The sequence below is a fragment of the Megascapheus bottae genome, chromosome 9, assembly GCF_031878675.1.
Source record: "Megascapheus bottae isolate mThoBot1 chromosome 9, mThoBot2.hap1, whole genome shotgun sequence".
Classification (NCBI taxonomy): domain Eukaryota; kingdom Metazoa; phylum Chordata; class Mammalia; order Rodentia; family Geomyidae; genus Megascapheus; species Megascapheus bottae.
This window is the reverse complement of record NC_143517.1, coordinates 51,068,888-51,096,454: the sequence shown is the minus strand read 5'-3', so window position 1 is coordinate 51,096,454 and position 27,567 is coordinate 51,068,888. Positions and strand designations below refer to the sequence as shown.

The window sequence follows — 27,567 nt, the reverse complement described above, 5'->3', positions numbered from 1 at the left end:
CCAGAAGAACCTTCTAACTCCCTCAGTCACAGCAATGTGGAGCTTAATACCATTAAAAGGAAAAAGAGGCAACTCTGGACAAATGGTGGAGAAATAGGAATTGGCTGTCATTGGGATTGTCTATAGTCAAGTCGAGAACACGGTCAAGAGTGTTAAACTGGGTGGAAACCAGTTTACAAAGTGAAGTCTGTATATTCTCACTCCTTCAGCAATGTTGTTGCTCCAGAGCATGGGTCGCTTCTTAAGATCCTACCTTTCTTTGGTAAGCAATATATACTCAGAATTCAGATGATGGCCCGGCATGGTGGCTCACTGTAATCCTAGCTACTCAGGAAGCTGAGATCTGAGGATCAGGGTTCAAAGCCAGTCTGGGCACTAAAGAATGTGAGACTCTTATCTCCAATTAATCACTAGAAAATGGGAAATGTGGCTGTGTCTCAAGGGGTAGGGTGGTAGCCTTAAGAGCTCAAGGACAAAGCCCAGGCCCAGGGGTAGGGCAGTAGCCTTGAGCTCAGGGACAGCTCCCAGGCCCAGAGTTCAAGCCTCATGATCCACAAAAGAAAAAAAAAAAACACAATGAAAAAAACCTACATTCTGAAATGAATGCCTAGAGGTCCTCATAACATATCAATCTGCATGCATATATTAAACATCTATAGTCAAAGATTCAAGAATATTATAGAAGAAAAACTGGACATAAACAAAGAGGAACTATATGGTCACTGGCAACAATTGTCACCTGAAGAGCTGAAATGCTCCTAGAATTAAAATATTAGCATTATGAAATTTTCTGAGCCAAGTCCAAGTAACCAACATGGAACCTCATCAAGCTTCCATCTCTATGTGAGCAATGCCCACCTCAGTCTTCGATAAACTACTTGAGAAAATCCATCCCTTTACTAGGCCAAGATATCAAAACCAGAAGCTCCCCTGAGGAATATTTCTAAGTCTTCTTTTTTTTTTTTTTTTGCCAGTCCCAGGCTTGAGCTCAGGGCCTGAGCACTGTCCTTGGACTTTCTCAAGGATAGAGCGCTACCACTTGAGCCTCAGCACCACTTCCAGCTTTTTTCTATGTATGTGGTACCAAGGAATCAAACCCGGGTCTTCATGCATGCTAGGCAGGCACTCTACCACTAGGCCAAACTCCTGGCCCCTGTTTCTAAGTCTTCTAAGGAGGTAATAATCCCCATAATTACCACTCTATTTCATCCTTCCCATTCTTGACAGGGTCGAGGCTCCATTGTTAGCCACCTTTCGTAATGTTCACCTTCTCACCACTGCCCAATGGCCCCTTGAGGTTTAACTCCTAACCTCAGATGCTTATCTTATCTTCAGGGCTGAGAGACAGAAGCTGGACAAAAAAAAAAAAAAAAAAAAGCAAAGAATTCTTCCATCCACATCTCTACTTCATAAATAATTATAAAAGTTTAAAATCCCTATCCCAGCTATATCGTAAGCTTCATGAGAATTCATTATTTTATCCTGGAGCCTAGCTGGCACGTGGTGTGGTAAACAGAAGATGTTTTCTAAGTATTGGTTGACTAAATCGACCAGCTCTGGGATTGCACTGAGCTACTTTAAAGTTTCCGTGCTTCTTTCGTGGGTATAAAATCATTAGAATGCGTTTTTGTGTCGGGTGCACACAAAACAACACAACGGCAGTCCTTTCCTTTAAACCCAGTGCAAGTATAAAACTAAAGTTCACTCTACTATTCAACAGTGCGCATGCGCTGCTCACAACCTCCCCCCCTCCCCCCCACGCGCCGCTTCGGGAATAAGCCTCTTGCTAGGGAAAAGCACCTTCGCGCCTGCTCAGTTCCGAACTTCACAGGCAAGGGAGGAGCGGAGCCCAGCCAACAGGAAGTGATCACTGCGCGTGCGCCCCTCCTCCTAGAGGCTCCGGCTGGCCGCGCAGGCGCACAGGCGCCATTTTGACCGTAAACATCCTGCCGATTTGAACCGAGGATTTGGGCGGCCGGAAGAGCCGCGGCGTAACGGCAGCCATCTTGTTTGTTTGAGTGAATCGGAAAGGAGGCGGCGGCTGAAGCGGCGGCGGGAGCGGCTCCGCGGCTTCACAGCTTGAGAGTTTCCCCTTTTCCCCGCCCCCTCCCCCCGACCCTTTTCCCCCTCTTCCCGGGCCACCCAGCCCGCCCCGGCTCGCGGAGGAGAACCAGGTAAGCGGCCCGGTCGAGCCCCTGCTTTCGCTGCGGCTCCGTCCCCCCCCCCACACGCACACCCCTTCCCGCCGTCGGGGAGGCCGACTCGGGGGTCCCGGCGGGCGGGCCTGTGGGCGGCCCTGGCCGCGCCCCGGCGTGCGCCCGCCGCACGGGGTTCCCTCCGGCCCCGAGCCCGCCGGCGGCCGGGACCTGCGCCGGTCCGGGTCGGGAAGGGTCCCCGGGCCTTCGGAGGTGGGTGCGAGGCGGCCGCGCGGCGCCGCCCTCGGGGCGCCGGGGCCCGCGGGGAGTCCCGGGAGGAGCGGCGGGGACGGCGGAGGTTTGAACGAGCCCGCTCTGAGGACCGGGCCGCCTACTTCCACGGGCGAAAATGGCTGTCGGCGAGGACGCGGGATCCGGGGGCGGGAGCGGGCGGGGACGGCCTGGCGCCGCCCGGGGTCCGCGGGGCCGGGAGCGCGCGTGCTCGGCCCCGGTGGGCCGGGGTCGGCAGGGGGGCTCCGCGGCCAGGGTCTGCGGCTTCCTACCCACTTTGGAGAGATGGTGTGTACTCGTGGACACCCCCCGGTTAGAGGAGAGGAGAACTCGCCTCTGGTTTTCGCCAGACGCCGGTGGATCACACGTTATCAGCTTAACTTTTCTAAACCTGGGTGTTGGTTTTGGTTTTTTGTGTTGTTGGTTTTGGTTTTTTTTCTTCGCTTATGGAGTGGAGATGCTCTGGCGGCGTGGAAAGGTGGCTTCTTGGTCGCGGAGAGGGACTTTGCGGATGACACTTGTCCTGGGAGGGTGACTGAGTGGCCTTCCAAGTTGGAAGGAGGAAAGAGGGGTTGGTTTGGTCACTCCGAGTTCTTCCATCCCTCTTGGTTCGTTAGGCTGTCTTCCACGTTCCAAACGCATTCGTGTGGTGGAGGGCTCAGATGGCATGGGCTTATGTTTAATATACATATATATATATATCCACTTAACTCTTCACAAGAGAAAGTTAATATTTGCTCTCATTGGACTTGGAGTACAGTAACCCTGGCTTTCTAGCTGAAGAAACTTTCTGAAGCAGTCAAGGTCACCAAATAGGTTTGTTTGATGTCGGAAGCAACACAGTGCTTTTGAGAGGGTATTAATAAGGATGAAAGCAGTAGCCAGTGATCAGTTGCTTGACAGTGTTGAAGGGGTGACTGCAGCTAGTGGACATAGATAGGGCCTTCCGTGCACGACTCATTTCAGTAGAGCATAAAGACGCAGTATGTCATTCTACATAGAACTAAGTTGTCTACTTAGGATGGCGTGTGTGGTAGAGTATTAAAGTTGAGATTCTTGAGAAATTGTTTTTATGTAATAGACATGACTGTGCTGGTTGAGTGACACGTATCTTTCAAAGTTACCATTTGCATCAGCTGTGACAGTAGTTAGATGTGCTTTGCCACGTTGTTTTCATAATTATTCTTGGCAGATAATCCCATTTTTTAGGCAAGGAAGCTATTTACCATTACAAATAGCCATGCAAAGAGAGGTCTGTCTTAATTGTAAAAACCCTGGATCTAATATTAGAACTAATACTAGGACTGAAAGGGAAGGAAGCTGTAGTATGCAAGTTTAGAAAAGCCTGCTTACTCCTCCTCCTCCTCCTCCTCCTCCTCCTCCTCCTCCTCCTCCTCCTCCTCCCCCCCTCCCTCTACATACCTAAGGGAGGCCACATTTTTGTAAGTTAACTTTGAGTGTTTTCAAGGCTAGGAAATCACCAAATGTCATGCTTTTATAGTATAGCCTGATTTGCTAATAAAGCAGATTTTGTCTTGATTTCCAGTGTGGCCACTACTACCTTGAGTAAGTGATGTATATATTTGCCCAAGTTAATGTATTTGATAACTTTTGAGCAAGGTGCTTACCCTGTTTGTTATGTGTAAGTACAGTTTGTATGTGTAAGTATGTGTCAGGCAGTACAAAAATGTAGGCCTACTTTTCAAAAATGAATGACTGACACTTTTTTGTGTACTATATATTTTATACTTGTTCAAGCTGATTTTAAACTTATTTTGGCTCCAGGTTTGTGGGGTTCTACATAGGTAGTATATACAGCCTACCACAGCTATATTTTATTATGGAGTAGTCTTCGTGGCTACATTTCTTTTTGTTCTTGTTTTTACCAATTGAGGGTTTGTCAGAACTCTGTATTGAGCAAATTTGTAGCACCGTTTTCCCAACACTCAGATTATGATGATCATTTCTTTAAGCAATATTTCAACCATATACATGTACTGAGAATTTTTTTAAAAATGTGTCTTTATTCTAGGAACCTAGTACCAAGCATGACATATCTTTGTGATATGTGCGCATGTGTCTGGTAAAAGTTAGGACCCTGGTCCCGTACCTTCAGAAGATGGTTCCAGGGCACCCTATACCCTGCCTGTCCCCTACCATCACCAGAAAAATATCTGAACATTCATGCCCCTTAAATAAAGAGGTGACGTGTTTTTGAGCAATATACATTCCCCTTCTGGCATACTTTACAGCCTCTAGATTGGTTATAATACCTAATACAATGTAAGTTGTGTATCACTTATGTAATTATGGTTTAGGAAATAAAGATTTTAACCCACAAATGGGTGAATTTGAGGATATGGAACCTGAAGATATTTATACATATACATCATTTTTGTGTGTATGTATGTGTACAGAGTAGCAAAACACTGTCTGTCCATACCCTCCTAGCAATTTGGAATTTGTCCTAGAGATTCCTTGGTGCATATTTTGCATCAGTGTTTAAAGCTGCCTTGTATTTTGTACATATTATTTTCAAGTTAGTAGTAATCAAGTAGGCTGTTTCTAATGTTTTGGTGAAAGTTAGTCTGCCAAGGCAGCATAGTGGTGTAGTTTGAAGTGTGAGCACTGCAGTTTAAACTCCACCTATATTAAATTCTAGTGACATTTATACTTACATTTTTTTCTGATTTCTCATGTAAAATGGACCTGTAAGATACTTATTAGGAAATTGGATATATAAAACATTGGTGCTTAGTGTGTGTGCTTCTCTCCTTACCAGTTTACACTACTATTTTCCTAATAGAGGAGTTAAATATTCTAATGGATAGCATTGCAGAAGAAAAATTAGCTTCAGTTTGACTTTCCTTCTTTGGGATAATCTTTAAATTGCTCTTCCTTGAATCAGTATATTCTGAAATGCCAGTCCTAGGACCTTTTTTCCCCTAAGTTTAATTGAAAAAGTTGCTTGTTGCTTTAAAGAATGATTGAGAAGTCATGGATTTGCTGAAATCTGCTGTGGTATCAAATTCAGGCTTTCTGCCAAGGCTTTTGTAAAAGAATATCATAATTTAGAAACTTCAAAAACTACCGTAGAGATTAACTGGCTTTTTAATGTTGGATAAAGGCTGGTATTACCAAGAAAAAGTGGGTTTTGAAAAGCAATGATTACATTTTCTCTTTATTCAAATACAAGCTAAAAGTTGATCCACCACTATTCGTTCATCCTTCAGTTATTAGAGTGATTTCCTCTTGCTAATCGTTTCCCAGATTTAATTTTAGCTGATTCTGCTTGACTTGTTCCCCACCCATGCCAAGAAGGCATCTGTTTAGGAATCCCTGCCTGTACATAGCTGGGATATTTAGGCCTGGTGCTCTGCCTAGCAACTGAAGTGTTGCTTACAAACTGACACCTGTTGAATAGTGGCAGTAGTTTTAATTTTTTATGTATGTCAAATTATGTAGTATATTTCATACACTCATTTCATGCATATTTAGTAATTGCCAGGTGGCAAACAGGATTTTTTGTTGTTGTTGTTTACTTGGAACATAACCTTTGCAGGAAAATTTGGGACTTTTATCACAGGGCCTGGGCTTTGTCCCTGAACTCTTCAGCTCAAGGCTACTACCTTACCCTAGAATCTTCTTGAGGCTTTGTCGTGCCTGGACTGGCTTTGAACCACAATCAGATCTCAGCCTCCTGAAGTAGCTAGGATTATAGGCGTGAGCCACTGCACCCAGCAAATGACTATATTTCTAAGAACACACTGCCGTATTAGATTTTGATTTTTAAAAAATTTTCTGCATTTTTAATACACTGCAGAATTTTGCTTTAACAAGTTTTTAAGGGTTGAAGTAGCCTTAAATATTTGAATTTAGGCTTTCTTCCACCAGGAGTGGTATACTTTGATCTTATAAAATGCTGGGTAAAGTGGGGAGCATAGCCTAGTGGTAGAGTGCTTGCCTAGCATGCCCAAAGCTCTGGGTTCAATTTGTCAGTACCACATTCACAGAAAAACCCAGAAGTAGCGATGTGGCTCAAATGACAGAACGCTAACAAAAGTTAGCAAAAGTTGTCCAAGGACAGTGCCCAGGCCCTGCATTCAAGCCCCAGGACTGACCAAAAAAAAAAAAAATGCTAGGTAAATAAGGGACTCTTTTTTTTTTTTTTTTTTTTTGCCAGTCCTGGGCTTGAGCTCAGGGCCTGAGCACTGTCCTTGGACTTTCTCAAGACTAGAGCTCTACCACTTGAGCCACAGCACCACTTCCAGCTTTTTTCTATGTATGTGGTACCGAGAAATCGAACCCGGGTCTTCGTGCATGCTAGGCAAGCACTCTACCACTAGGCCAAACTCCCAGCCAATAAGAGACTTTTTTTTTTTTTTTTTTTTTTTTTTTTTGCCAGTCCTGGGCTTGAGCTCAGGGCCTGAGCACTGTCCTTGGACTTTCTCAAGGCTAGAGCTCTACCACTTGAGCCTCAGCACCACTTCCGGCTTTTTTCTATGTATGTGGTACCGAGGAATCGAACCCGGGTCTTCATGCATGCTAGGCACGCACTTTAACCACTAGGCCAAACTTCTGGTCCCCAATAAGAGACTCTTGAAGTGTTATTTTATATTTAAACTTAAGCCAGGATAAGGAACTTTTCTTTTTATGCCCAGTGTCACTTGGGTCTTTGTAACATTGATTGTGTGCCATTGAAAATTGTGGAAATAGGCAGATGCCCACAAGCAGCCAAAGAGAAGTGTATGAAGCATACATAGGAATTTCTCAAGTCATGTACTAAATGATTATACAGACTTCCTCATTCCTGTCTTAAAGCATTTGATCTAGTGTAGTAGTCCTTAGTTTTTTACTTCAAATTTGGGAGAAAGAGGTTACAGTGTTAGACACCCCCCCCCATTCCTCTCTTGGAGAAAATTACTGTAAATTAATGTTCTCTTTGGAATCTTTGTTTCAGGACCTTTTGTGGCTCTGTGTTGCTCTCTTTCCACTAATTTCACTTTTTCAGTTATTTTTACCATTCAAAAAAATCTTTTGCCTATGGTATGTTAAATTAAGTTTTCTTTAAATAGTTGGAAAGAATAGGCATACTTTTAGTTGAAAGCAAAATAAGCAAATTGTAACTTTAAGTATTATAATTAGTGTGGGCTTTTTATTTTGTCAGCTAACCAGTTTTGTTTTGTTTTGTTTTTTTACCTGCCAGCACTTTTAAAGGAAAGATTAATAGCATTTAATGGGGTTTTTAAAATTTTTTTATTTTTTGCTTAAACATCTGTAATAAGTATATGGTAGTAAATGATTGGACATCGGTCGGCATTTTCCTAATGCCTAGTCACATTGGACATCTTTTTTTTCTTTCTTTTTTTTGGTGGGTCTTGGGGCTTGAACTTAGCCTAGATGCTATCCCCTGAGCTCTTCTGCTCTAGGTTACCACCCTACCTCTGGGCCTGGGTGCTGTCCCTGAGCTCTTCAGCTCAAGGCTACCATCCTATCCTTGAGCCAAGCCCCACTTCCCATTTTCTAGAGGTTAATTGGTTCTTTTGTACCCATACTGGCTATTAACCTTGATCCTCAGAACTTAGCCTCCTGAATAGCTAGGATTACAGGCATGAGCCACAGCGCCCGGCCTATGTTGAACATCTTTTTATGTTTTTGTTTGCCATGGACATAATTTCTACAGTGACAATTTTCTCTTTATTTCTTTTGCTTGTTTTCTAATTCTGTTATTTTGGAGGGATTTGTTTCTATATTTGGGTCCCAGTCAAATATATGGCTTGTGTCAGCACAGTGACTCACCTCCGTAATCTTAGCTACTTAGGATGCTGAGGTCTGAGGATCCTTGTTCAAAGCCAACCCAAACAGAAAACCACCAAAACCACCAGCTAACCACCAAAACCTGAAAGTAGTGCCAGTTTTGAGCAAAATACTAAAGGAGAATACCCAAGTAGGTCCTCATTAGCAGCTGGCCCCCCGAGATATGTATGCGATTGTATGTATTTCTTCCCAGTCTGTAAGTTGTTTGGGTGTTCTCTTAGAGCAAGAATAATTTTTTAATTTGACTAATTTATTGACTAGTTTTCCATTATAGATTGTGTTTTGGGTATGTTGTAAGTCTGTGGTCTAATGAGAGTTCTTACATAGCATGTAGGTTTGAGTAGAGATTCTTCTGTGAGGAAAGGGATGTGAATGATAATCACTTCAGTCCTATTTGTTGGAGGCCATTCTTTTTCCATTGGATTGCTTTTGTAATTTTAATTAAAATGTTGAGCTTGTCTATGAATATGTTTCTGCCACTATTACAGGTATGTAAGTCTTGAAATCAGGACTAATTCTCATTTTCATCGTCTTTGAAATAGCTATAGTTTTTCTAGTTCTTTTTCTCTTGCGGTTGGCTAATCTTGTCCAAAGAAATTCTCAGGAGATCTTGATAACTGTTTGTTTTTATTAAAACATAGCATATGCTTAACAAACGGTCTAGCAGTTACAGTGTAGAATACTTGCCCTGGAGGAAGCTTATCATAAGTAGTCAATATTTATAGCATCTTTATTATTAATAAAAACCTAAGGAAATATCTTTTAGCAGGTACAAAGCTAAACCAATTGTAATATGTAGTAGCAATAAGATGGAACATTCTGTTGATAAATGACAGTAAATGAATTTCAAGAACCTATGACTCCCATTTATGTAGCTTCTCCAAATGACAGGATTCAACATATACAGAAAAGTGCTGAATGCTAGGATTGGTGGGAAGCCAGGGATGGATATAACAGAATTTTATGGTAATAAGATAGTTCTGAATGTTACTTAACCTTAGTCTCGTCACAGACATAGTCTCAACAGACAAGTGCTCTTCAGTCTAGATAAAGCTGTATGCTTGTGTGACTCTTTACTTTTTTAAAGCTTATTTTTCTAAAACTATAAAAATAGGACCAGCATATCTGATTTAACTTTGCTTAGTGAACTATGAAGTGCTTAGCAGTTCATTATTACAAAGTTACAATTGTCGTATAAACAATCTCATTTTAATTACATTTTTAAACCCCATTGATATCAGTGACTGAATTCTTTTCTTTGACTTTATTTATGTATTAAGATCATGGAGATTGAACCCAGGATCTCATACATACTAGGCTTAGATATTTTTTTCCTGTCACGAAAGGTAGATTCTCTAGGTTTTGACCAGTAAGCTGACCTTTTCTGTCAGTAATCAGGATAAAAATTAAATTAATACTTGATAGAACTTCTAAAAATTCTTTGACAAGTTTTAAGATAAGACATGAGTCTTTGCCCTGTAAGTCAATTATTTGTAGATCTTTTTCTTGCCCTGAAAACAATACTGTGTTTTGTGAAAGACATTTTATACTTTCAGGCCTTTGATCCAGTTAGTTTTTTGTTTGTTTTTCTTCATAAATACTTAAGTTCTCACGTGACATTACACTTTTTTCTTCCCACAGGTTTCCTCGTGTTTCATAGAAAACCAGAACCATGTTCTACGCACACTTTGTTCTTAGTAAAAGAGGGCCGCTGGCCAAAATTTGGCTGGCAGCCCACTGGGATAAGAAGCTAACCAAAGCTCATGTATTTGAGTGTAATTTAGAGAGCAGTGTGGAAAGTATCATCTCACCAAAGGTATGTTTGATGTTGATCTTTTTATCCACTTTATTGATATTGGAAGTAGAATTTACAAAAGCAATTCTTTGTATCTGTGTATATTGGAGGCAAGGAAGATCCATAGATTTTCCCATTTTTCTTCATTATTTTGTCTTTTATCACCTTTAGAAGTGTTTGGATCCAACAGTTTGATATTTTAAAAAAAAATTCTCCTAAGTGCACAGATATTTTTATTTGCCTATTTTAATAATAAGCATGAGGTAAGACACATGCAATTTCTAGATTTTTTATTTTATTGTCAGGGTAATGTATAGCGGGGTTACAGTTACATTCATCAGGTAGTGGGTGCATTACTTCTCGCACATTGATTCCCCTTCACATGTTTTTGTCCCCATTTCCCTTCCCCTATTTCTAGTTATTTTTATACTTCTGTGTAAGAGATAAGAAATTTACAAAATATTCAGAATAAGAAACTTGTTAAAAGGAGTTTTGAAGGCTACATCCAATGATCTTATCCAGCTTAGCAGACATTATCCACACCACTTGATTTACCTCAGCCTCCTAAGTCTACTTGCCAGTTTATAAGAATGCTAAGGTTTTTTTCCTCCTTGCAAAGCTCCGCAGTTAGTGTGCCCTTTTGAAGGAACTTCTACTAAATATTTGCTCCCAGTTTACATTTGCCTCTCATGAGAATGTAAGCTTCTAAAATAACCTTACGTGATCTGCCTTGTCGGCAAGTATGTTCTGAGAGTAGTTGTTTCTGACATTCTCTGTAAATTTTTAAGCAGTGATTTTTTTCAAACTTGTATTACACAAAGAGTATATTAAAGTAATACATAAATTTTGTTTTGTCTTCTATGATAGTCATTTTATTGATGGCTAGACTTGTTGAAATCACAAATATATGAAGACTAAGCTTGATGATACCTCTGTCATCCAAGCACTCAGGAGGCTTGAGGCAGAGGATCCTGAGCTAAGAGGCTGGTGTGGACTTCCAAAATCATTTGGAAGATTAATCTCAAAGGAAATGTATTTAAATATAATTCACATATATCTTTATATTCTTGTTTTAAGGATCCTTTCGCACACTACATGTTTGCACCGAGTCCTGTAACAAATTTTCAGATCAGCAGCCTTAGAAAACACTTTTCTTAGAATTGTCAATTTGGACCATGTATCAATGTATTAAAGAATAAATAAGACTCAGAGAATCTGGGCAATAAACTTGGGGATGTAGTAGAGACTTGTTCCAAAAAGTGGACTTTTTCAGGTATATATAATTGATTGATATTATTTTCATTTCTTTCATACTATTTGAGTCAGTACTAATTTAGGAAATGTAATAAAATGAAAGCAATTAGTAATCAAAAGGTAAAAAACAATCTTGGTTCTCTTTTTTGTGTGTGTGGGTCATGGGGTTTGAACTCGGCCTGGGTGCTGTCCCTGAGGTCTTCAGCTCAAGGCTACCATCCTACTCTTGAGGCAAGCCCCACTTCCCATTTTCTAGAGGTTAATTGGAGATAAGAGTCTCAGGTCCTTTTGTGCCTGAACTGGCTATGAACCTTGATCCTCCAATCTCAGCCTCCTGAGTAGCTAGGATTACAGGTGTGAGCCACCGCACCCGACAATCTTGATTCTCTTATTTACAGAAACCTGAAGTATTTCACTATGCCTAGTAGAATTATGTGGGTGCATCTATCATACCCATGATTTGTATATTACCGTTATTATGTCATTATATACTATATTGTAATAAATATTGTATATTATAACATTACGCTGTATTTGGGAGTAGCTATATTTACAGCTGTGCCTCAAACTGGTTGCACAGCACCATAATTTATGGTTGCATGGTACCATAATTTATCATCTACAGTACATAAGTACAGAATTTGAAATAGACTTCGATTGGGATGAAATGAAGTATTCATAAGGTCATTATAGAATTAATACGTATGATTATTGAGGAGGCTACTCTTAGATATTTTGGGAATATTGTAATCTGTGGCATATGTGCTGTATAATATTCAGAAAGTTCAGGTTTTTAGCACCATTAGAGTTTGAGCTCAGGCCTCTTGTTGGGCTTGAACTCTTTAACACACTGAGCCGTGCCTCCTATACTCTTTCTAGCTTCCTATTTTGGGATAGGTTCTCAATTCTCAACTAGGCATGTACTGGACCCTAAATCTGCCTTCTTAGGGTTCCCACTAGGATAATGATCATGTTCCATTACATGCATGTTCCCTCCAGACTTTTCTGCCCAGGCTGGCCTCAAACCACAGTCCTCCAGGTGTCAGCTTTCCAAGTAGCTAAAGTTATAGTTGTGAGCTATCAGTGCCTGTCTCAAAATTTCAAATTCTGAAACACAGCTGGCCTTGGGATTTCATATACAGTCTCTGACTATATATGATCATTATTTTGATTGAACATTTTTGAGCCCTTCTCTTGTATAGTTCACATTCTAATTTTTTCAAATTTACCTCTTCTGGTCCTATACAATGCAGTCATTTAAAATGACAATACACTGATACAAAAAGTCAACAAATAACGGGCATTAACAAGCAAGAATGAATCTAGACACAGACCTTACTACTTCCTGTTACTCATAATAAAACTCCTAGAAGGTAACATAATAGGAAATCTGGGTAACCTTGGATGGTGGCTTTTTTAAGACAACACCAAAACATGTTAAATATGTTAAAATGCCAGTTTCTGGGGTCTAGGGGGGTATAGCTAGCTCATCAGTAGAGTTATATAGTATGTGTAGTATGTGCATGCAATTCTTGGTAATAAAAGTATCTGCTTTGTGAAAGACACATCAAGAAAATGAAAAGATAATCCAGACTGGTGGAAAACCATTGCAGAAAACGCATAACTGTTGAAAGACTGGTGTTCAAAGATAGAACTACTTTTTTTTTGGCCAGTCCTGGGCTTGTGCTCATGACCTGAGCACTGTCCTTGGGTTTTCTCAAGACTAGCGCTCTACCATGCCACAGCTTCACTTCTGGCTTTTTTCTCTATGTATGTGATACCAGTAACCAGTAATCGAATCAGGTCTTTGTGAATGCTAGGCAAGCACTCTACTACTAGGCCAAACTTCCAATCCCAAGAACTACATTTTTAAGCATTTATAAATAGTCCTTTTTTTTTTCTTTCGTATGATGCAAGACTTTGCATTCGCTAGGCAAGTATTGTACCACCTGAGCCATGTTTTCAGCTCCTTTTTTTGCTCTCATTATTTTTGGAATAAAGCGTTGCTTTTTTTTTTGCTCAGGCCAACTTGAACCTCAGTCATCATATTAATGTTTCCCATGTAGCTGAAATGGCACAAGTCACCATATCTAGCAAGCAGCTCTACTCCCTGTCCCACTCACTAAGCAAGAAAGAGCGAAGAAAAACATTGTAAAATATTTCTCAGGCATTGTCCTGCAAATGTTACCCTTTTTTTCTGTTGGCTGAAGTATTAACCAATTCAGTCAATAGCACGTATAAATGTTGTGATTCTTGAATTATTAATGTTTGGGTTTCTTTGGTGTGATCAAAGAATTTATAGGGTGACAATAAAATATAAAAGGTTTATCAGGGGCCTGGAGTTTGGCCTAGTCTACTGGTAGACTTGCTAGGCAAGCACAAAGACTCGGGTTCGATTCCTCAGTACCACATACATAGAAAAAAGCCAGAAGTGGTGCTGTGGCTCAAGTGTTAGAGCTCTAGCCTTGAGAAAGTCCAAGGACAGTGCTCAGGCTCTGAGCTCAGGCCCGGGACTGGCAAAAAAAAAAAAAAAGAAGAAAGAAAGAAAGAATCGGTTTATTAGGCAACTTTAACTGATAAAATGTATAAGAGAAAGTGAAAAGTCATTATAAATAGCACAAAATGCAAGCTTTGGTATATATTGAATCAAATCTATAAATTATATTAATATGTTTTATTTAAAGGTTAAGATGGCACTGCGAACATCAGGACATCTCTTACTGGGAGTAGTTCGAATCTATCATAGAAAAGCCAAATACCTTCTTGCAGACTGTAATGAAGCATTCATTAAGATAAAGATGGCTTTTCGGCCAGGTATTGATCATTTCCTCCCTCATTTGAAACATCCTCTCTCCTGCCCTCTTACCTCTCCACTCCCTTTTCTTTTTTCTTTTTTCTTTTTTTGAAAAGTTTATTAACATTGATTTTTTTTTTTTTTACATCTTATTTCAAATGACATGTTTAACAAACTAGTATTCAAGAAGGGAATCTATATACAATCATTGGCACTTAGATTTTAGAACATAATTGAAATTAAGCTGAGGGTTAATATGTCATAGATACATATTCATCTATGTAATAAAACATTTATGTCTATAGAGTCATAAATTTTTATGTCTATGTAATTTTGTTTATATTTCCAATACCATGTCCATAACATTGTCCACCCTCCCCCCCCTTTTTTTTTTTTTGCCAGTCCTGGGCTTGGGCTCAAGGCCCGAGCACTGTCCTTGGACTTTCTCAAGACTAGCACTCTACCACTTGAGCTTCAGTACCACTTCTGGCTTTTTTTTTCTATGTATGTGGTACCGAAGAATCGAACCCTGGTCTTCGTGCATGCTAGGCAAGCACTCTACCACTAGGCCAAACTCCCGGCCCCGCCACCCCCTTTTTTTATGTCCATAAGATCCCCATGCTTTGTGTGGAAAACTGTTACATATATATTTCAGATCAGTGTGTTTTATTTTATTTTCATTGCAATACATGGGAACATTCAAAGATAGGACAAAGTCTAGGTTTCAAGGGAAACTCATATCTTACCAGAGTGATTCTTTTTACCCTTTTTCAGCAACTTACACAGAACTGAGTTAACAGATACTGAAAACTAGTAGTTACATGATTAATTTTTAACAATAGCTCAGATCTTAAGATTTGGGTGTTTTATTTTTTTAATAACTTTAATTCTTTTTTTTTTTTTTATTTTGGTGGGTTGTGGGGCTTGTACTCAACCAGGACCCTGTCCCTGAGCTCTTCAGCTCAAGGCTACTACTTTACCCTTGAGCCAGGCCCCACTTATGTTTTCTATAGGTTAATTGGAGATAAGAGTCTCAGGTCCTTTTGTACTGGGGCTGGCTTTGAACCATGGTCTTCAGATCTCAGCCTCCTGAGTAGCTAGGATTACAGGCATGAGCCACAACACCTGACCAAATAACTAATTCTTAAAATCAAATTAATCAGACTGTTCCTTAAATGTTCTGTGTAAATTCTTTGTTATTATTTTGAGTCAGGTAATGGTTAGTTACAGAACTGAATTTTACAGCCAATCATAGATAATTACTAGGATTGTTATCTGAATTCATATACTGTATTCTTTTGAAGTACTGCCTGTTTCCTCCTCATCACTTGTACTGAATGATATTTATATGCTCTTTTTAAGTTTAAATTTAAAGCTTAATATAATAAGTACTTTGACCTCCCCCCCCCCCCATCCTTTGCCTTGAACTCAGGGCCTGAGCACTGCCCTTGATCTTTCTCAAGGATAGCACTCTACTACTTGAGCCACAGGAGCACTCCAGCTTTTTCTGTGTATATGGTAATGAGGAATCCTGCATGCTAGGCAAGCACTTCACTGCTAGGCCATACTCTCAGCCCCAGCATTTTGACTTGCATTAAGCAAGTAATAATGTAACATGATAATAGAAAATGGAATATTGGTTATCCATCTTTCTAGAATGTAAGTAGGAAATTACTACTTTAACTCCCTTTGGTCCATTGATGGTTTGAGGTGTCGTTAGGCCATCAAGCTTACACATTTCTTTTGTAGGTGTTGTTGACCTGCCTGAGGAAAATCGAGAAGCAGCCTACAATGCCATTACTTTACCCGAAGAATTTCATGACTTTGATCAGCCTCTGCCAGACTTAGAGTATGTCTATCTTCCCATCTACCTTTTCATTTTATGTTAGTTTGGTCTACAATATGCATATAATATTGGCTTGCAAATGTAAGTTTTCCTTGAGATGTTAAGTAAAGGAATATCTTAACAGGTAGGTTAGGAGATTTGTGTACTTAAGATAAGGTGTGTATAAACAAAACTGTTGTCTGGGTTCTTTACAGAACAGTACCTGTGAACTTGTAATTGTTCCATCATCGTTCATTTCTCCAAGTGTGCATATTAAAGTCACCTAATGATTATTTTCACTGAGCTGTACTCTGCCAAGTTTAAAAGTAAATATGATTATGTCATTATGAGGTGCAAGAAAGGATTGTCAGAGCTTACATTTAAAAAGAGCAAGTTAAACAGAGATGGCCATGCAGAGTACTTTGGTATATTACTTTCCTCTTCTCATATACTTGTACTATGGTAGAACATGTGACTAGCTGTCCTACCATATTGAACAATTGGTAACTAAAAATCCTCTATACCAAAGCCTCACAGCAAAGTCCTCCCTCCCTCCCTCCCTCCCTCCCTCCCTCCCCCCTCCCCCCCTCTCTCTATCTGTCTGTCTCTCCCCTCCCCCTCTCCCTTCCTCTCTCCCTTCCTCTCATATATGTGTGTGTGTGTGTGTGTGATTTAGAACAAATTTTTTAACCTAGTTCATGCTGTATTCGTATTTAGCACAATCTATTCCACTTTTTTTCTCTCTCCTTTAGAGATTAGTGTTAACATGCAGGGAGAGGGGTTATTATTTTATAGGTAGAGAAACTAAGTCTCAGGAAAGCGGTAAATTTAGCTTGTTCTTCGTATAGCTTATAATTTACTGGGCCCTCGTAAAAACTCACACCCATGTAACCTGTCACTTCTAGTATTTTCCTCTATAGTATACACTTAGGTAATGAGTTAGTAATAGTTGAATGAACTTTCAAGTAATCTGGATTCTTTTTTTTTTTTTTTTGCCAGTCCTGGGCCTTGAACTCAGGGCCTGAGCCACTGTCCTTGGGCTTCTCAAGGCTAGAGCTCTACCCCTTGAGCCACAGCAGCATTTCTGGTTTTTTTTTTTTTCCTATGTATGTGGTACCGAGGAATCAAACCCTGGTCTCGAGTGCTAGGCAAGCACTCTACCACTAGGCTAAACTCCCAGCCTGTAATCTGGATTGTTTTGAAGCTCACTACTGAATATTAGATTTCTCAGATTGGATGTATTTGTGTATGTAGAGACATTCAGGTGGGGGTCCTTTTGGAAATACATTATAGTGAAACTTGAAGCTAAAAATGTATTTGAACTTCTTTTAAAGTGACATCGATGTAGCCCAGCAGTTCAGCCTGAACCAGAGCAGAGTGGAGGAGATAACCATGAGAGAAGAAGTTGGGAATATCAGTATCCTACAAGAAAATGATTTTGGTAAAAAAAAAAGAAAAGAAAGAAAAATTACTATCTATTTATTATATTTATGTTATGTTTTGAGACTGCTAGAAATTTAAAAAAGAAAACCAGGCCTCTTACCGCATTGATTTTGACAATATTTCATCTGTTTCAAAAAAAAAAAATGTTTTGTTTTGCTAAGCAATACATTAAGGGACATCACCTATTTTCTATGTACTCCTGTTCTTATACACAATAAAAGAACTTGTATGTTTCATCTTTGTGGAAGGCCCCAACATTGAAGTATTACTCACTGTACTCTAATCTAGGTAAATTATTGTAAATACTATTTGGAACTGTAGGCATTTAAAATGGGTAGTAAGCCACATTGTTTTAACAAGTTTTACATCTGAACTCTAAGGAAATTAACATGTATTTAGGGTAATTAAATTTAGATCTAAGCCTGATTTTGTTAGTCATGTTCTAGATTATATTTTAAGCTAGCAGTTTTTAATATTAGAAGGCAAATAAAACTTAAGCAATATGTCTGTAATAAACTTTTTCCACTAATGATTGAAATTTGCTTAGGTGACTTTGGAATGGATGATCGTGAAATAATGAGAGAAGGCAGTGCTTTTGAGGATGATGACATGTTAGTAAGCACTAGTGCTTCTAACCTCCTCTTAGAGCCTGAGCAGAGTACCAGCAATCTGAATGAGAAAATTAACCATCTAGAATATGAAGATCAATATAAGGATGATAATTTTGGAGAAGGAAATGATGGTGGAATATTAGGTAGGTCACCCGAACTAAGTTGGCTATTGATTTCTTTATTCATTTGTTCTGTTTTGGAGCATTTACTAATTAAGGGTCTTGAGCACACACTTAGAAGTTTGTATGTATGTATGAATTATGATCCGTTAGTTTGCTAAAAATTTTCTATAAAACCTTAAAAATAAGCTGGGCACGGTGGCTCATGCCTGTAATCCTAGATACTCAGGAGGCTAAGATCTGAGACTCAGTCAAGGTTCTAAGCCAGCCCGGGCACTAAAGAATGTGAGACTCTTTATCTCCAGCCAATCACTAAAAAGTGGGAAGTGAGACCATGACTCAAGGTAGGGTAGTAGTCTTGAGTTAAGAGCTCAGTAACAGGGCCCAGGCCCAGAGTTCAAGCCCTATGGCCCACCAAAAATCAAAACAAAAACCTAAAAAATGTTTTGCCTGACTTTTTTTTTTTTTTGTAAAGACTCACATTTCTGGGTTCTAAGGTTTACTGGTTCTCTTTAAACTTACTATTTTTTTTTTGAGGAAAAATAAAGATTGTATTACTTAGACTATAACATCATTTTATCTTTTGCACTTTGAACTTTAAGCAGAAAAAAAATGTAGTTAGGAAGACATTAATGGAGTGGAGCTCCAATGTCACTAACTTTACATCTCTTTCTGCAGGTCATAGCAGCCACCTTGTTGTCCTAAGGAAACTAGGATTCTTCAGTCTCTTCATTTAGTTTTATTTTGTACTATTGATATCTATGTTAACTACACACATTTTTAAATAATATGAATTAAATATTTGTAGTAATTCTTTTATTTTTGTTGGTTGTGGGGCTTGAACTCTGGGTTTAGGCACTGTCACTGAGCTCTTCAGCTCAAGGCTAGCGCTCTGCCACTTGAGCCATGGTGCCACTTCCATGGTGGTTAGTTAGAGATAAGACTCACACAGATTTTTGTGCCTAGGCCGACTTTGAACCACAATCCTCAGATCTCAGCCTCCTCAGTAGCTAGTAATTGTTTTACACTTTGGTTTTATACTTCAAGCTTTTTGGAAAAATCCTACAAATTTAATGTTTTAAATTTAAACCACTAATTTAAACATTGTATTTCCTGTTTCAGATGATAAACTGATTAGTAATAATGATGGTGGCATCTTTGATGATCCCCCTGCCCTCTCAGAGACAGGAGTAATGTTGCCAGAGCAGCCTGCTCATGATGATATGGATGAGGACGATAACGTATCAAGTGAGCATTTCTAACTTCACTGGTGAAGTATGGGGATGATTGATTGTATGGCAATCAAAAACTGCAAACAAAAATTGTAGTGTAAATTGTTAACATCCTTGAGACAGTTCTTAGGGTTGATTACTTGTTCGAATTATCTTGCATGTTTATGCTGTGTCCTCTCTTTTTTTAACCCATGTGAATTCAACTCTGGGGAGATACCCTGTCAATTGAAAAGGCATTTGTCTGGGGGGAGTTGTTTGTTTTTTAGTACCACTGGTGCTTCTTTCCGTTTCAGAGAGGAATTTCTTTTTCTATTTGTTGGTGATGTTTTATTCATAAGCTTTTTGTAACATTTGTTTTTGTAGTGGGTGGGCCTGATAGTCCTGATTCAGTAGACCCTGTTGAACCAATGCCAACTATGACTGATCAAACAACACTTGTTCCAAATGAGGAAGAAGCATTTGCTTTGGAGCCTATTGATATAACTGGTGAGCAAACCTTCAGATTTATCACTTAATATATAGAACAAAAGATTCCAGTTCTGGTCCTTGGCTGCCCACTGATCTACAGTTACTGTTTTCTCATTTGTCCCTGTCATCTATCCATCTTTATTATAATTGGAATACTTAGTAGAATATCTGTGAGTTACTATAAAGCATAAAAATGTAAAGCAAGTTTTCTGCTAAAAATGTATTTTAGCCATTTCCAGTTCCTAGAATAGTAGCAGGTCCCATGTATAACAGTAATAGGCCATTTTACAATGAAGTACAAAATCAGTGTCTTCTAAAGTTCTAGATTCTATATAATTGAGCCACAATCTGGAAAAATCTAAAACCACTAAAAATAATGAAAATAACCATGACACTGAAATTAGTAGTTTTTTTTTTCCCATTAATGCTTGTTGCAATACATATTATTTAATTGGGCAACTGCTTCTGAGTCAAAGAGGAAATTTGAAATACGTAAGAGATGACAGAGCTTTTACTTTTAAGTGTAACAAAAGTAACTTGGATTTTCCTGCTGAGAATAATCCAATCAATGAACATTGTAGCTTCTGTTGTATAGAAAGCTTACTATGAACCAGATTCTATTTTAGAACAAAGATACAGAGATGAGCATGTCTTCATCAGCATGTTAAATTTATCCAAATGCTGCTGATAACTAAGAAAACCTGTGCACTTAAAATTAGATTGTGATCATACTGTAGAGAAAAGGGTAGAAAGTGAACGATCATGAAAGAACTTGATGATTCACTTAAAATGAAGAAACTCAGGTAGTCTGTACTGTTTCTTGAAGTCTTTTTTTGTGTGTGTGGGGGGGAACCTTGTAGATGTTTTACTAAAACTGAAGTACAATACTAGGTATATAAAATTTATTTATAAATTTTTATATTTATGACATTTATATTTACAAAAACATGACTTTGTTTATAAAATAAATTTGCTTAGCATGAAGTCTTGAGGAATTTAGTCCCCCATGCTACCTGCTTTACAAAGTAGAGTAGAAACCTTAGTATGGAAAAACATGTAAGATATGGTGATATCTCAGGTCTCCAACAGGGCTTGAACATGTTTTACTTTTATCAAGGACCTTATGCAACTGCCATATGTGGAGTAGAACTTTTCCAATAACAATAATAGCAATTACAATTGTTTATGGGCATTCATTCTGTGCCAGATACTAGGTATTTCACAGTTGCTGTATGTGGTTAACTTTATTTCAAACAACAACGAAAAAATGAATTCAGCAAGATAAAGTTAGATTTTTTTCATAGTCCCGTAACAAAGAAGTGTCAGAACCCACAAAATCATTCAACTCTTAGGCACATGTGTTAGTGCTAGCGTACACAATACAAAGTTATTGGGCTAAAATATATTGGCATTTGTATTTAAAAAATCATTTTGTACTAAAAGTCTATACATATATTCACTCAGTAAATTTCTGTTGAACTCCTGTTATATACTACCCTCCATTCTAAGTGGTACTTGGAAAATGTCAGGTAAAACATTCTGCCTTCATGAGGCCTTTCTACAAAGGTCCGTATAGAAAAGGAGAGGAGACAGATGAGTGCGGGCATGTGTGCGTACCTTCTTGTGTTCCATGCTGGCCTTTCTGAAAATAACCTTTTTTTTATTTTAGTGAAAGAAACAAAAGCCAAGAGGAAGAGGAAGCTAATTGTTGACAGTGTCAAAGAGTTAGATAGCAAGACCATTCGAGCCCAGCTTAGTGATTATTCTGATATTGTTACAACTTTGGATCTGGCACCACCCACCAAGAAATTGATGATGTGGAAAGAGACAGGAGGTGTGGAAAAACTTTTCTCTTTACCTGCTCAGCCTTTATGGAATAACAGACTACTGAAGGTAATATCATTTGTAGGAATATCTTTATTAAATAAACATTTATTTAACATGACTTAAATGTCTCTGAAACTTTTGAATCATTTTTGATTGAATGTCAAATGTATGGCACTCAATTATTTTCTCAAATCCCAAAATACTGTCTATAACTTTATCTGCAATATAGTGATGTGACACCTGCCTACATATATAAGATAGAAGTTGTGGAATGATTTTTCTCATTACTAAAATAACCATTAACATTTTTTTTTTTAAGCTCTGGGTCTGGGCACTATCCCTAAGCTCTTCAGCTCAAGGCTAGAGCTCTATCCCTTGAGCCACAGCTCTACTTCCTCATGATGCTTATGTGCTATTCCAAAATAAGTTTCCAAGATACTAATAAGTGAAGCAGTGCTTTTTAGGTTGTTACTCTGCTTTAAGTTGGAATGTGCATACAAGCAAATTTTACTGCATTATGATGCATACCATCAAGATTATGATGAAGCTTCTCTTTATTGGCAACCTTGCCCTAATCATCTTGAGAAAGGTTCTGTGAAATACTTACTCTTGGTTTCAGCAAACTGATTCATCAGAGTTTACAAAGAGCATTTTAAGGTTGGAAAAAGCTCCTTCTATGAAGAAATTTGGTGAGAAACCTAAACATTAAAAGAAGAGCGAGATATTCTTCAGTCATATAATTCACAGTACTGTATAGCCATTTTAAATTGAGATAATTGTATGGTATTTAATGAAAAAACACAATAAACTTTTGTATGCTTTGGTATCCAACTTCAGTTTATAATTATGAAAATAATGGATAAATAGGAGCTTAAAATTAAGGTGACACGAGGACTCAATATTTGCATTCCTAGTACTATGGATATGGTACTCGAAATAAACACAACTACATAGACATAAAAACTTATGACTATAGACATAATGTTTTATTACATAGATTAATATGTATCTATGACATACAAATCCTCAGCCCAGTTGTGATTATGTTCTAAAATCTAAGTTCCAGTGATTGAATAAAGAGATTCCCTTCTTGAATACTTGTTTGTTAAACATGTCATTTGAAATAAGATGTAAAAATCAATGTTAATAAATTCTTTAATAAAAATTGAGGTGACAAATTTATTTTAGTGAAATTACAATTGGGAAACCTATTTAAAACCATTTTTAAGATGAAATGAAGTGTAATTCTGATAGTAAAAAACCTGTTACATTCAGTGATTTCAACTTCATTAAACAACGATAAGAAGTGTCAGTGGATTTTTTAGTTGGTGTGACTTATTTATACTTGAATTTTTTTCATAGCTCTTTACGCGCTGTCTTACACCGCTTGTACCAGAAGACCTTAGAAAAAGAAGGAAAGGAGGAGAGGCAGATAATGTGGATGAGTTCCTCAGAGAGTTTGAGAATCCAGAGGTCCCCAGAGAAGACCAGCAGCAGCAGCATCAACCGCGTGATGTTATCGGTCCGTTCTGTTGGGGTAGTTCCCAGATGAACTTGAAATGACTATTTGGCTTAGAACATTTAATATTGCCAAAAGTAAAGTAAATGAGAGGAAGACAGTGTGAGAGTGTGCTCCAAATTTGGGACAGGGAAATGCATAGACATGATTAGGTTACCTTATTGAGTAAGCTTGGTCTTCAGAAAAATTTACAGATTAGGATTAGATGGGTTGATAATTAATCAAGTCTTGGAGTAGAAGTGGGATTTAATCTTTGCAAGACCTTTCCTTCAACCTCAATAAGTTTGTTACAAATTGGATAATGTTTGTGGTAAATTTTTATCTGATCTTCATTAGAGAAAGTATATCTTACTATTCTAATTTAGAGATTTGCTTGGTCTAATTTTCAAAAAGTACAAGCCCTGACTTTTCCTATAATCGTTTGCAGATGAGCCCATACTGGAGGAGCCAAGCCGCCTCCAAGAGTCAGTTGTGGAGGCCAGCAGAACAAACTTGGACGAGTCAGCCATGCCCCCACCTCCACCTCAGGGAGTTAAGCGAAAAGCTGAACAAATTGACCCAGAGCCAGTGATACCTGTAAGTAAGCAAAGCATTGCAAGGTATTAGTACTTAATTACCTTTCTTCAGTTACTAAAAATGAGCCACCTCGGTCAGTGTGTGGTCCATCATAAACTAAACTTGATTTTGGTTTACTGTTCCATAAACATCTCCACATGTCTGATACTAAGCAGTTTAGGCCCTTTTAGTAAGTAGCATATATACTTCCTATAAAAAAAAAAAAAAAACGGAAAGGAGAATCTGACTTCTAGTTCTTTGGCTATCATTGAACACACCTAGCTTAAGAAAATAAAATATAAAGGAAATTGTAGGTTTGACTTAGGCCTTCTCGGTTTTAAGTCTATGAATAAAATTTGAGTTAAAGATGGCTTTTTGATAACATTAGGCTCCCATTTCTGTCTCCATCAAAGGGTTATGGGCAGAAGAAAATTAGTTACCAATTCTAAGAACTACTTTTCTGGCCCCCTGGTGTCAGTAGGAACATTTTTCGCTATGAGCCTAGGCATGGAAGCAGGTAGTGGTAGATGACTAATTCTACTCTCTTGTGATGCTTTTGACTGTTAAGGTCAAAAGGGAGGGAATACAAAAACCTATTTAGAAATGGTCTCCTACTCTTGTTACTTGTAGTTCTTTTTGTTTTGATCAGTTAGGGGGCTTAAACTCTGGGCCTGGGCACTGTCCCTGAGCTCTTCAGCTCAAGGCTTCCACCCTAACCCTTGAGCCACAGCGACACTTACGACATTTTTATATTATGAAGATCAATAGGATGTGCTTTTTTTCTAAAATGTCATTGGGAAAAGATTTTGCTTCCATTTGTATCTCTGGTTTCTTTTTTAGTTGACAAATTTCTTGGAGACTCTAAATATTCAACTTCTAAAAAGAATGACATGTTTTAGCATAACCATTAACTTTTTGTGAAAGCAGTTTGATGCTGTTATTTTGCAACTTAAACAAGAGACACCAGGCTAGGTGCTGCTGGTAGCTCATACCTAAAATCCTAGCTACTCAGGAGGCTGAGATCTTAGGATCAGGGTTCAAAGCCAGCCCAGGACAAAAGTCCATGACACTCTTATCTCCAGTTAACTTCAAAAAACTGGAAGTGGCGCTGTGGCTCAAGTGGTAGAGAGGGATAGGGGGAGAAAGAGAAAGAAAAGAGGATACCGATATCAATTTTGAGACTGTAGGAAAGTACAGAGATAAAATCACGGTCTTTTTCAGCTGGAAAAGTTGAATTGTTATTTGATATTTGAAAGTTACTCTTAAAGCTGTGTCCTCACCTTGCCTGATATTTACTGTAAAGCCTCAGCAGGTAGAACAGATGGAAATACCACCTGTAGAACTTCCCCCGGAAGAACCTCCTAATATCTGCCAACTAATACCAGAGTTAGAACTTCTTCCAGAGAAAGAGAAGGAGAAAGAGAAGGAAAAGGAAGAAGATGAAGAGGAGGAAGTAAGTAAACTAAATTCCTGATAAATACTTCTATTTGATGCTCTATTGTAGATTTTGTCTAAACCTTTAAGATGTCTTAAATATTGGTAATATTTAATTCTGTAATATTAAAGCTTTAAATTTCTTCCACTAGTAACTATAGATTCAATGCATTTTTACTATCCTTTATTTATATTCTTAATTTAGCTGTATATCAGCCATAGATAGCAGTTGGTTTTACATTAAAGCCAGATTTCAACTTCATTTAAGTGCTACTGTGTGACACTGTTTCATACTTAGGTACTAAGTCAATTTTAAAATTTGTGTTTTCTGCAGTCCCTCCCTGGGTCATTGGAATGTGGTATTTGTAGTGCATGCCTAGGTGGGGAGCAGCAAAACTGCTGCCAGTCTCAGTTTGAGAGTTTAGAGAATCATTTTTGCCATGGTTCTGAATTAAAATTCGGACTAAGAATTATAGTCCATTTCTTGTAATACTCCATACAGGTCAGTACTAGACACTTGCCAATTTTCAGGCTTTTCAATATTGGTCCACAATAATGCTCAAAAGCTGCCAGAATAGATTTCATTTATGAAATCATACTTTTAAAAATGTTGCTTGGTGCTAACACCTATAATCATAGCTACTCAGGAGGGAGATCTGAGATCTTCAGATCTCAGTTCAAAGTCAGCCCAAGCTGTAAAGTCCATGAGACTCTTACTTGCAGTTAATTACCAAAAAAGCCAGAAGGGGAGCTGTATATAACTCAGGTGTAGAGTGCTAGCCTTGAACAAAATCTCAGGGGCAGCACCCAGCCCTAAGTTCAAGCTTCAGGACTGGCACCAGAAAAGAAATGTTAAGCATTTTCAGAAGATGTAGAAATACTTCATTTTTGCAGTAGAGCAGACTTTCACCTTTTGGAGGTCATTTTCATTCAGGATGAAGATGCTTCTGGGGGTGATCAGGATCAAGAAGAAAGGAGATGGAACAAAAGGACTCAGCAGATGCTCCACGGCCTTCAGGTATGCCAGTATAGGAGAGCAGCACTCTTGGCATGTTGATAGCCGTTAGACCAAGAGTGTCCCTGGAAATTACCTAAGAGAATACCTTCCACAGTTGTCAAACCAGACCCATAGTGGTATTTTAGCAAACTCTTTTGTATGTTTGCATTCCCTGGGTCTTAATGTCAATATGGAGAGACATTGCTCAATGTAAAGAAATGACTTGTTCAAATAGTATATATTGTAACAAATTCATGGATTAGTTTCTTAATTTTCTTTTGCTTTGAAACTTACTATAAAAACACTTAACATGAAGTTATGACAAATTTAAAGAGTACAATCCCAGTTCCCAGCAGAATATAGTTTGCATTTTATAGTACCAAAACAAGTAAGCTTTTTCAGTTATTATAGTTTTATAGTTTAATGTTTTTTGTTTTGTTTTCAGCGAGCCCTTGCTAAAACTGGAGCTCAATCTATCAGTTTGCTTGAATTATGTCGAAACACAAACAGAAAGCAGGCTGCAGCGAAATTCTACAGCTTTTTGGTTCTTAAAAAGCAGCAAGCTATTGAGCTGTCACAGGAGGAGCCGTACAGTGATATCATTGCAACGCCTGGACCAAGGTTCCATATTATTTGAGGAGCTAGTGTTCATACACTAGTGAATACAAATTGCCCCCATGTGTAGGGCACACCAAACCCTTTAAGAGAATTGTTAGATTTTTGTCTGTATAAAGTATCTGCATTTTCTTTTCTTTTTCTTCCTTTTCTTTTTTTCATTTTTTTCCAGTAACTTTAATTTGCCCATTTCATTGTTAAAGGAAACTGCTTATAGGGACTAAGACCCAGAAGATTGTTTTAACTACTTCCAGAACAGAGGTGTGCAATATTGGTGCACTAAGTAATATTGAATAGCAGTAAAAGTCATTACTTTTTATCTTAATTCTGTTATTGTGTTGAAGAGAAAAACCTGTCCAAGAAGATATCTGACAGTTGAATTTGAAACTATGGTTTCTGTCTTTTTGACAGGAAGAGAAAATCTCTTCCCATCAGTAAAAGCAACAATCTCATTAACCCAGGTCTTGGGCATAGTACCCAAAACAAAGGGATTGTTATCTTGAGTTTTTCACTGTGTAGTTCCCTAAGGAGCTCAAGTATGAGAATTTGTGTTGTACCTGACAGTCTTTGGCTACTAAAAAATTGGTCTCATTTGGTTTAAATCATTCCATTTACTCTTTTATGGTAAATTTTGCCGTCCCAAACTCTTGTTTTAGTGTAGCTTCAACACAAGTAAAATTGGACTTGGTAAAATAGAAAATGTTAAAGCATTTCTGACTGTCCAGGAACTATAAACCAGATTTACAGATGTCTTGACTATTCAGATCATCAAAATAGAAAATCCCCTACTTCCCCCAAAGGGCATACTGATGGAAAATGAAACAGGTTGACTTAAC

General features: G+C 38.4%; 1 protein-coding gene across 1 annotated transcript; it reads left to right on the top strand.

The window, feature by feature from the left end:
- The first annotated feature begins 1,953 nt into the window (after window positions 1-1,953).
- Window positions 1,954-27,333, top strand: Rad21 (RAD21 cohesin complex component). The gene is made up of 14 exons (XM_090339303.1): window positions 1,954-2,174; window positions 9,885-10,059; window positions 13,977-14,106; window positions 15,836-15,935; window positions 17,246-17,352; window positions 17,902-18,108; window positions 19,207-19,332; window positions 19,680-19,802; window positions 21,454-21,677; window positions 22,974-23,133; window positions 23,558-23,706; window positions 24,989-25,138; window positions 26,054-26,137; window positions 26,562-27,333. The coding sequence occupies exons 2-14, from the start codon at window positions 9,916-9,918 to the stop codon at window positions 26,751-26,753; spliced, it is 1,896 nt and encodes a 631-aa protein (XP_090195429.1). The 5' UTR covers window positions 1,954-2,174; window positions 9,885-9,915; the 3' UTR covers window positions 26,754-27,333.
- Window positions 27,334-27,567: the final 234 nt, after the last annotated feature.

What these genes read in the sequence shown, in the direction of transcription:
- Rad21 (XM_090339303.1), top strand. Translation starts at nt 9,916, where the DNA reads ATGTTCTACGCACACTTTGTTCTTAGTAAAAGAGGGCCGCTGGCCAAA. An exon ending in AAAGTATCATCTCACCAAAG is followed by an intron (nt 10,060 to 13,976) that starts GTATGTTTGATG and finishes TTTTATTTAAAG; the next exon opens with GTTAAGATGGCACTGCGAAC. An exon ending in TCAACCGCGTGATGTTATCG is followed by an intron (nt 23,134 to 23,557) that starts GTCCGTTCTGTT and finishes AATCGTTTGCAG; the next exon opens with ATGAGCCCATACTGGAGGAG.